This window comes from Macrobrachium nipponense, chromosome 39 (genome assembly GCF_015104395.2).
Source record: "Macrobrachium nipponense isolate FS-2020 chromosome 39, ASM1510439v2, whole genome shotgun sequence".
In the NCBI taxonomy this organism is placed as follows: domain Eukaryota; kingdom Metazoa; phylum Arthropoda; class Malacostraca; order Decapoda; family Palaemonidae; genus Macrobrachium; species Macrobrachium nipponense.
Genome location: NC_061099.1, coordinates 17797589 through 17808716, shown reverse-complemented (window position 1 = coordinate 17808716; position 11128 = coordinate 17797589). Strand labels below are relative to the sequence as shown.

At 41.6% G+C, this 11128-nt stretch overlaps 1 protein-coding gene across 1 annotated transcript in view; it reads left to right on the top strand.

Annotated features, from left to right (window-relative positions):
• Positions 1 to 697: 697 nt before the first annotated feature.
• The window catches only part of LOC135209978 (peptidyl-tRNA hydrolase 2, mitochondrial-like), a 23501-nt gene continuing 13070 nt past the window's right edge, over positions 698 to 11128 (top strand). Inside the window, exons 1-3 of the mRNA XM_064242701.1 lie at positions 698 to 777; positions 4591 to 4779; positions 5778 to 6243. Of these exons, the coding sequence (XP_064098771.1) occupies positions 6054 to 6243 (190 nt within the window). The 5' untranslated portion in view covers positions 698 to 777; positions 4591 to 4779; positions 5778 to 6053. The remainder of the gene's footprint in view (positions 778 to 4590; positions 4780 to 5777; positions 6244 to 11128) is intronic.

Genomic DNA, 11128 nt, shown 5'->3' with positions numbered 1-11128 from the left:
ATATGAAGAATAAACTTTTCTACCTGAAACATCACTGAAGAATGGTGGAAATAGGCTCCTATATGAGATAACAATGGATCAGTATGAAAACAAAAAAAACCCCTGGATAATGCAAGTAAAAGAGTATATGAAAGAACTAAATATAAACTTAAGTAAAATTGAAGCAGTTAAAGACAAACAGTTAAGAGAAATAATAAACATTGGGACAGAAAAATATGGCAGAAAGAAATGAATGAAAGTCAACATTAAGAATCTACAGAAAATATAAAGAAAACATAAGAGAAGAAATCTGGTATGATAAACACTGAAAAAAACAATGCTGATCAGTAGGGCCAGACTAGGTATACTAGGATTAAATGATAGAAAAATAGGATAAAAGGAGAAGATACAAAATGTTTATACTGTGAGGAACAAAATGAAAAAAATTTAGAACATTTCTTACTTTACTGTCCAGCATACAATGAAATTAGAAATAGATATAGCTTTATGCAGCAACCATATCAAGAAAATAAAGAGGAATTAGTAGCAAATATAATCTTATTGGTAGTACTAATGAGGGAGGAAGTGGAGAATCGGAAAGATTTTATAAAAGAAATGTGGTATTTCAGAGAGAAGAAGCTCAAGCAAACACAAACAGGAGGAATAAAAGAAGCAAGGGAGCCGTTTCAAAGGCATATCCCAACCACTACTATTACTACTATTACTACTAGTAATGCCGGTTGTATGTGAAACTGTGAAAGTAGATTGCTCAAGTTAGCCGGAACAGCTCCAGTTGTGGTAATACATTAAAGGGCCTTATGTTAGACTAGGTAATATATTAGTAGACAAGCAGGTAATTCTAAGCCGTCATTCCGCAGTAAAGTAGACTACGGCAGTTGACGTTTTCCTACGTTATTTTATTTACTGAACAAGAATTTAAAGTAATACCTATAGTAGCTAGCTATTCGGACGACTGTAATTATAACTCCCTAGGGGCCAGTACTAAACACGGCGAAATACATTGGACGGCCACCAATCCCTAGTGGATGTTGTATCCGCGGTTACGTTCCTTGCAGTCCGTGCGGACTGCGTCTGTAGAAATTCCGTTTCTGGTACATAGGACTAACACCTATACCTAGGTATTTTATTCCGAGCTTTAGGTAGCCAAGCCTAGTTAGTATGTACCTAGTAGGTAGGTAGGTGTGCAGTTGACTAGCTACCTATTTATGGTCTTTGGTAGCCTATATATTTAGTTGCATGCAGCTATATAGGCTAAATGGGTTGCACACGCAGCTTGTTTTGTTTTGCTGGCTTTTATAAATTGTGTTACCTATAGCTAAAGCTGTGAACTGGCAAGAAATCATATTATGCAGTTTTGCTGGAATTATCAAACTGACAATGACTGAACAAATGTCACACAGGATTCCTCAAAAAGTCCTGGATTGGAATACCTAGGTACTAAAAGAAATCAGATAGCCTACCTACTATAGTACCTAGCTACCTTATCCTATACCTAGGTACCATGTAGGGGTAGATCTAGTATATTGTCTATTCTGCTTCGAGCTAGACTATGGCAGTTGACGTTTTTCTTTACAGTTTTACCTCGACAAGAATTTAAATTGATATTTTTTCGGCCAGCTGTAGCTAATTACCTAACCTGTAATTTACCTTTGAACTCTAGATCATGAGCGAAGTGAATATATACACAGGTATTCTAGGCCCAGGCAAGGGGCTACAGCACATTACAGATGAGCTATTTTAGTACTAGCCAGTAGCTATAGGTACCACAGTACAAACTAGGAATCAGCCATCGATTTATTGGATCTAATAATCCTGAAAAAGATGAAAATTCATCACCTAGCTATTGAGAGAACCATCTTCCTCAAACATTGGCTAGGGTGTTATTTTACAGCAGTTCCAACTTCTTCTATAATAATTTTGGGTCATTCTAGGCAATATGCAAACCCTGCACTGCAAGGAACATTTCCACGAATATGACAAGACACTGGGGATTGGTGCATCAAAAGTATTGTGTCATGTTTAGTAATAGGCCCTGGGGGTTAATTACAGTTGACCACCAAAAAATAATGGTAAATTTTTAATAAGCAACTCAAATACTACAGGAAACTGTAATTTCTAAAGAAATATCCGAGGCAAAGTTACTACCTAGATCTACCTAATTTTAATATTATAGATGCATTTGGCATAAAAGATGATTAAACTTTGTCTCTGAACATTTATTGGGGAAATGCACCATATCTGAGATATAAAAATATATATAATCACCATCCTCAAAATATTTCCAAGTTTTTTTTTTTTTTTTTTTTTTACTTTAACACTGACAGTCTGTGCTCTGATGCGAGTTTATTTTTCCTTTTAATTGCATTGTGGTTTTGATAGGAGTTTGTTTTTCCTTAAAATTGCATTGTGGGTTGATACGAGTTTGTTTTTCTTTAAAATTGCATTGTGGGTAGTTAGGTCCCATATGTCCAGTCTGTGTTCCTCCTGTAATGTTTATTATTTTCAGTTATTTCATAATTGTTATGAATATGAACCACAATGCATTGATTCGCAAGGTAACATGGAGTGTTACATGCAACAGTGGAATGTTTAAAGTTTAGTAAGTATTTCTGTATAAATTTAATTAAGATAAAGGAAGTGGCTATTGGCATGGTATTTGCTAACCTCCTGTCACCCTTGTGGCTAGAACATGCAGCGCAATATTGCCCCTTGCCAGTATATAAGAGATTACCAAGAATCTTTTAAAATGCGGATAAGATGCGAAGCTCTGTTCCGCCACCCCTTTACTGAAAGCAGATGTTTAAAAAATGACAGTTAAAGTAGCGTCACCCTCCAGTTGTGAGCCGCGTCAGTTCCGCTGATCCACTAGGTCCGGAATTGTCTTTTGTAACTAGATCCAACTCAGTTTTTCTTAAATGATTGTGTTTTTGTGTTTTAATGTGTTTTGATCAATTATGATGGTAATACATGTCGGAAATGAGTTGTTTTTGTTGGATGTAGCTGGGGAGTAGTATAACTCAAAAACAACTCATTTCCTACATGAATTACATCATAATCATTCAAAAGACATAAGAAAATACATAATTATTTAAGAAAAACGGAGTTGGAACTGTTGTAAAAATTTACCCTAGCAAGTATGGAGTCAAAATGACGATGTCACTCACTCGCTGGCTTCAAATGGTGCAAAACACTTTGGATACATTCGTGATTACGTCATCCTCGGCAGTAATCGACTGCGCATGTGTACTGGAAATGCCGGTTAAGTAGTCAAATACGTAGCCTGCTGTGACAAGGCAAAATATCTACTTCGAGGGGAAACCAAAACGAGTGAATTACTTATATACACCAAAAAGATTGCCTCAAAATGCGCCAACTACTAGGTAGATGTGAAATCATGAAAGTCAGTAACCAGCATCAATCACAGAATGTTGTAAAGGACATAGGCATTATGGCTAGCTGTGGGACTAACTGTAACCTCCACAGCCTACCCTAACATTCTGGGGAGGCTCTTGGTCTATTAACATTAGAGGGTTTTTTTTTCTTTTTCGCCAGGTTTGTCCTCACCCTAATCAAATGTAGAGCACTGTGAATTAACCCATACCTATTGGTGAAATATGAAAATTCATCACAACCTAAGATGACACCCTGCAAGTAACTTATCCCCCCCCCCCCCCCCTCCCCCCATGTAGCCAGGCAAGGACAGTGTCCTAGGTTGTTAGGTAGAGGTAAGTCTGGTAAGGTTGTATTCCCTCTGAAATGCCCATTAGGCCTATGGTAACCCTGATCCCTCATTCTGCATTTGCCCCAAAATATAGTACATATTGCAATGGTTCTTCCTTGCTTAGTTTATAACTCAGCTTTAGGCCATTGACTTGTGGTTAATTAATAAGAAATGTTCTTACTGGAGTTGGTATAATTTTTTCAAAGGTAAAAATGTTTCGGTTTAAGGGCTAATATTTTTTTATTTGTTTTTCAGTTTTCTCTTTCAAAGTCTTAACTAGCAGGTATCTTTAGGAGTTATTTTTTCGTAAAAGTAAAAAAAAGCTTTCATATTTTAGATACCATAATACTTATCCAAACATCAAACATTTAAGAGGGAGACTACAGTGAGAAATAAGTGTTTTGCCTATTCTTTTGGGAATACAAATCCTTTTATTGAAGTGATAACCTCAACCTTACATACATTTTAGGGGTCTGCCTTCCAATAAGTAATGAAATTGGCGAGTTAATGAAGATATGCATATAGCACCAACTTGTGCACATTAGTTTACAGTAGTTCCTTATACTACTGTAATTAAATTACCCATCCTAACTAGTATTCAGTAATTGCCCTTTCTAGCAAAATGTTGATAAGTTTTAATTGTTAAAAATTTAAGTTTTCTCCTTTGCTAAATATTTGTTATGGCTAGGTTATGGAGGAAACTAGGTTTGATGGTTGTGCAAATGAAAAGTGTTAGGATAGGGTGCTTGTGAGGTGGTGCTAAGAAAATCCACAAGAAACCTAGTGTTCAAGTTTATTGCAGTTAGTCTAAATGGAAATGGATTCTACTCATCGTTTGCAGTTAATTAATGTAATCTTTATCATTTCAGAGGTAGCTTAGGCTCAGATATCTGATTTTCCTCTGTAATCTTGCCTAGATTTGTGTATGGTATAAAATCATGAATGATCCTCATAATCGAAGTCGTGTTCCCAGAGGTGATGATGATGATGATGATGAAGATCCAGTGGAGAAAATGATAAGCAAGACTGGATGCCTGGAAAAACATTATGCAATTCAGGTGAGTAACTTTTTTTTTTCCCCTGCTCTTAATACTCAAGTTTTCCCCGTGGCAACAGGTTAACAGGGCTCAACTAATTTAGGACCCCCATTCAAGCATTACCTTTCAGGCCTCAGCCGTGTCCGCTCCTGTGAAATAGGTTCCTTCAGCACTATTTCTAAGGCGACACGGCTTCCTCGCCCAGAAATAGATTTTTCCTACGTCAAAATCCCTTTTTTTTGGTACATATAGTGCCTAGTATGCCCCCTTGAGAAGTAGAACAAGATAGCAGCAACTTATGCTTGTGTAAGTGATTGCAGTAAGTAAATTGTACTTACCCAGTGGCTGTCATAAGTGTCCCCAGTTAACCCTGTTGTTCTCCACATTTTGCTGAAACTGATTTCTGTAGCTACACATAGTTGTTTTCGATTTGTTTGACTTCTTATATGTGTGGCATGGGACAATTTAATACCCTAGGCTAGGTACCCAACATCCCTGCAACAATTCACCATTATTATTAATTATTATTATATTTATTAATAATAATATTTAGGCAGAACATGCTAATTTAATCAGCTCTCGTAGGGCTGGACTATATAGAAGAGTTGGTGTCCCCATGCATAGGCATATGTAAGACCGAATGATATTAAGACAGATTAAAGTCACAGTATCTGATGTTAGGCTTCTATGATTGGCTGCAATAAAACAAAGTTCAAGGAATATGTTGGATAATAGTTTGAATGTTATGGAAAGATATGTAAGTTTTTTTATTTTTATTAGATTTTATTGTGTTGATTAGTAGGTATATTTACAGTATTCAGTTATAATTGTCCTTTTTTGTTAGTCATTGAAATTGAATTATTTCCTGTCAATTTTTTTTTTAGATATAAATCATTATTAGATTAGATTAGATTATAAAATTTTTGGCACATAGCCAAGCGCCGGATAAATCATTATTAATCTGTAAGGAAAAAACTATACTCTATGAAAGCCCTGTCACCGGCTGTATTTTCTTTCAGTTTTGTATGGCAGATCATAAAGATTGGCGCAAATGTCAGAGTGAGGTTAAAGATTTCCAATCCTGTATTCAAGATTACAATAGAAGAAAGAAAGATGAAAACTGATACAGTAGTATGATTTCCATCTACATTCCATACTACGTTATTTAAAGACTTTATACAAATCACCTCTTTGGTAGTTGAATCTTCAGCTTTAGAGTACAGTAGTCATTGGAGTGTATTACATTTTTATTCCAATTCATAACCCTCAAAATATTGTAGAGGGCCTGTAAAGCAATGGATTCTAACAAGAAATCTGCTGATGCATCAAGTATTATGAACATTACATTAATGGCAACCTGCTTCCTAGCGGGTATATATGTTGGTCGCAAGCTGAGTAATACTGTCAGGAGAGTGTCATCTTTAATATCAGTTGGCCCAAGCAAATTGGCTCTGGTTGTCCGAAGTGATCTAAAAATGGGTCGAGGTAAGATAATTTTAGTTTATTAATGAGTCTGTTATAATTTTTTATTTTGTTTTAAGATTTTGGCAACCATTTGATTATAAAGAAGATAAATAATTTAAGGAATAACCCCTTAAAGGGTGAGACATAAATTTCTCCTATGTTAATGGTGGGGAAGTGGATTAATGGATAGGAATATACTATATATTACAGGTAGGTTCTGTAAGAGTTACCGTTGACAATTCATTTTGTTATAATTCTCCTTTAGAAAGAAATATATTGTAATTAGTACTTTTCAAAATGCAGTTTCATTATTATAAATTGAAGCTGAATAATTACAAATACAGTATGGTTCTGGATATTGTATAAGACGGACTTTATGACCTTGTGTATATTTTGTACATGAACTTCCCTGCCAGATATATACTTAGCTATAGTCTCCGACGTTCCGACAGAATTTCAAATCTCGCGGCACACGCGACAGGTAGGTCAGGTGGTCTACCTTACCCGCCGCTGGGTGGCGGGAGTATGAACCAATCTATCTCTCCAGCCAGATTTTTTTCTGTCGCTGAAGCGATAACAACTGTTGTCGTTTCTTCTCTTCGATAGATTCTTCATTTCTCGCTTGCCTAGGAGATTTGTATTTGAACATTTTGGTGACGTATTCGCTCTATGTTGGCTTGGCATACGCTTATTGTGGACCGTTATTGACTTTGCGCTGGATTTTCCTGTAGAATGTCTGATTTGATTCTGTTTCCAAAACTCCGGTTTTGTTTAGAGTATGTGTGACCGATGGATGTAAGGTGAGGTTACCGAAAGCTGTGGTGGACCCTCACACTTTCTGTGTTAAATGTAGGGGGAATGAATGTTCGTTTAGTAACCCGTGTCAAGAGTGTGAGGCCTTTGAACGAAGATGAATATAAGGCTCTTTCTTCTTATATTAGGAAACTTGAAAGGGATAGGGTACGTAAAGCTTCTTCAAGGAGCTCGAGCAGGTCGAGAATGAGTGAGAATGAAACTAACATTAATGTAGTTTTAGAACCTTCCTCCCAGGTCTCAGCCCTGCTCCCCGCACCGAAGCCGTAGATTCGTCTTCGGAGGCGGCGGCCTCAAAAGCTTCCTTGTGTTCTAAGGAAGACAAGAATCTTCGTACTGAGCAAGGTAAGAGTGTCAGTGATGATAAGTGCAGTGTAACCCAGTGATGTGGAGGGTGCGTCTGACCGGCTCCTTAGTGCCTCCAGGCCTAGACCTCTTCCAGACTCCCAGTTCCAGTGGAGGAGGAAAGGTCGAAAGCCGCAGGAGGGCTAGGGAGAGCCCCCACCGGGTCAGGCGTCCCCTCGGCAGATCCTGAAGTTCGCTCCCAGGCTGCCTTGGATCGTAAGAAGAAGAATATTCTTCGCCAGTGTTTTTCGTCATCCTCTTCTCCTTCGCCGAAGCGTGGGTGAGCTCTAAGGAGGCGTCACGCCCGTTGAAGAGGGCTGCGGAGGCTCCCTTCAGTACGTTTAGCGTCCCAGCCCAGAAGACTTTTTCTGATGTAGCTTCCTTGCAAGCAAAGAAGGCCTAGGAGATCCGGTGATCGCCCTCCTTCTCCCGCGCCTCGCGCTGAGCTTGCTTCGGAAGAAGATCCTGGGGACTCTCCTTCTCGAGTACTAGCGGGCCTACAAGCTCAGATACAGCCTTGGCGGACTCCTTGGCATCGAGATCGCGTAGAAGGAAGGATTTGTCTCTCCCGATCAAGAGATCGAGGCGCGTTTCGTCGGAAGAGCGCTCTCCTTGCAATCGGCGTTCTCCTTCTTTTGAGGATTCTTCTACTCATCGTAACATTTCACGAGAGGAACACCACTCCCGCTCGGAGGTGTCGAGACGCCATTCGACGGATAGGCGCTCCTTGGACTATGAAGATATTTCCTCAAATCGGATTCCTGCCTCGGGTGAGACGCTCAGTCCCCTTCTGTTTCTCCTTCTTTCTTTCAGAGTTCGTGCAAGAAGAGAGAGTCGCTCAGGTCATAGAAGACTTGGTTCGTCTTCGCCGTCTCTTCTTTCTTCTCCTCGTCTTCTCAGAGAACCTAGGGAATGCCCTTCTGGAAGTAGGCGCACTTCTCCTTCCGACTACTGTAGTCGGGCGTCGGATAACGTGACTGGTAGGCGCTCATCGCATGGAGTTCGCTCCTCACCCCTGTGAATACATCAAGAGTCTAGTAGGAGGCCCTGCTCCTGGTAAGCGTCATTCTTTTAGTAGATGTTCTCCTGGAGAAAGACACCTTGATCCTCGTTTGCTTCGTTCTCCTAGTAGGCGCTCTTCGTTCTCGAGACTCCCTACTCCTCATCGGTCCTCCTCTTGCTAGAAGTCAAGAACGCCTCAAGCGCCCTGCTTCTGTTAGGCGCTCGGAGCCTTACAGACGTTCTCCCCTCGGTAAGGACCAAGATCTCGCCGAACGCCCTGTTCCGTTTTAAGCGCTCGGAGCGTAGCAGCCGCTCTCCGCTTCGTAGGCATCAAGAGCCTCTCGAGCGCCCTGCTCCTGAAAGGCGCCCTATTTTTAGCAACGTTTCGCCGCTTGGTAGGCGCCAGGATTCCTCTAAGCGCCCTGTAACAGATAGGCGCTCGGCGCCTAGTAGCCGCTCTCCTCGCGATCGGCGCCAGGATCTTAGCAGGCGCTCTCCCTCTCGTAGTTTCCCTAGGGATAGACGTGGTCTTTCTAGAGAATGCGAGTTTAGACAAGAATTTTCGGATAAGCGCCCTTCTTTTTACAACTCGTCGTTCTCACCTGTACGCCTTTCTACTTTGGAATCTTCTCCTCATTCAAGACGTTTGTCTCCTTCATCGCACTGTACCCCAGCTAGGAATCATCTAAGGATTCTCATAAGGATCCTCATCCCCGTTCTCCTCCTCAAGAAGACCAGGAAGCCTCTGAGGAAGAAACTAATACATCGGCAACAGTTTCTTCGTACAAGAAGCTCACAGAACTTCTTTCCTTCAGGAGTTCGGAGAGTCTTTGAGCCCTACTGCTCCTCCTTCTCCACACTCGTTGTTCTCCACAGCGAAAGCAACGAAAGGATCTTCGTGTGTGAGAATGAAGCCGACTCTTTTCTATGAAGAAAGCGCTCAAGAGTTTCGGTTCATGGATGAGTACTAAAGAGGAAGCGGGGAAAACAATGTTTGCCTTCCCTCCGTCGAAGCTTTCAGGAAGGACAGGATTTTGGTATGAGACAGGAGAACCCTTGGGACTGGGCCTTCCGTCTTCAGCTGACGCAGATTTTTCGGCACTAGTAGACGCCACTAGAAGATCAGCTTTGAATTCGGCCAGAACAACGTGGGCAATGAAATGAAATGGATCACATTCTAAAAGGCATTTTAGAGTCTTGGAAGTTTTCAACTTTCTCGATTGGTCCCTCGGAGTCCTAGCCAAGAAAACTCAAGGACCGGACACGTTTTCTCCGGAGGATTTGAATTGTGTCTTATCCTGTATGGATAAATCGGTGAGAGATGGGGCCAGCGAAATAGCTTCACTGTTTTGGAGCAGGGGTCTTGAAGAAAAGATCAGTAGTTTTGCTCATTTTTAACAAAATCGGTCTCACTGCTCAGAGATCGTCTTTGCTTTTTGCCCCCCCCACCCCGCTCTCTACACAGCTGTTTCCTAAACACCTGGTTCAAGACATTTCGAAGGCTCTCTCTGCCAAAGCTACGCAGGACCTTCTAGCACAGTCTGCAAGGAAGCCGCGCCCTACCTTCCAGACTAAGACAAAGAAAGCTAAGCCGACCTCTCAGGAACCTTTCGAGGGGCATCTACCTCTAGATCCTCTTCGTTCAGAGGTCGGAAACCAAACAGAAGAGGGAGGACTTTTACGAAGTCAATCAAAAACCTCCACCCAAGTAAGACTCAAGTCCTTCAGACAACTGTAGGCGCCAGGCTTTTACAGTTTGCAGAAGTCTGGCCCGGAAAGACGCAGATGCCTGGACCCTGTCTATTTTGAGGAAGGGCTATCTAATCCCGTTCTTTTCGAGGCCTCCCTTGACGAATACCCCGAGGGAGTTGACGGCCAGATACAGGGACCCCATCATGAATCAAGCCCTCCGACTAGCGGTAGACCAGATGCTGGAAAAGGAGGCGATCGAACTAGTGGCAGATCATCTTTCGGCAGGCTTTTACAACCGCCTGTTCCTAGTTCCAAAATCCTCAGGAGGATGGAGACCGGTGTTGGATGTAAGCGCCCTGAACTTCTTCGTCGAAAAGAAGAAGTTCACGATGGAGACCACTGCCTCGGTGTTAGCAGCACTCCGTCCAGGGACTGGATGGTGTCCTTGGACTTACAGGACGCTTACTTCCACGTACCAATCCATCCTTCCTCGAGGAAGTTTCTAAGATTCATGATGGGGGGAAGAATCTTCCAATTCAGGGGCCCGTGTTTTTGGCCTCTCCACGGCCCCCCAAGTCTTTACGGCCATCATGAGGAATGTGGCACAATGGCTTCACCTGGAAGGGGTGAGGATTTCGCTCTATCTCGACGATTGGCTTATAAGGGCCAATTCCAGAGATCGTTGTCTGAAGGACTTGAAGAAAACCCTGGATTTGACTTATTCCTTAGGACTTCTGGTCAATCTGCAGAAGTCAAGTCTGATTCCCCCGCTCAAGAGTGCGTTTATATGGGGATCCAGATGAACTCTCTGAGTTTTCGGGCTTTTCCGTCACAGGAGAGGATAGCCCGGGGACTCGAAAAAGTAACAACCTTCTTAGGGAAAGAAGTATGCACAGTGAGGGAGTGGATGAGTCTGCTGGGGACGCTCTCCTCACTGGAGCAATTTGTTTCCCTAGGAAGGTTGCACCTGAGACCGCTCGTAGTCCAATTCCTTTCTTCATCGGAATTGGAGTCGTCCTTCTCAGGATTTGAAGTTCTCCCTGTCAATTACTCT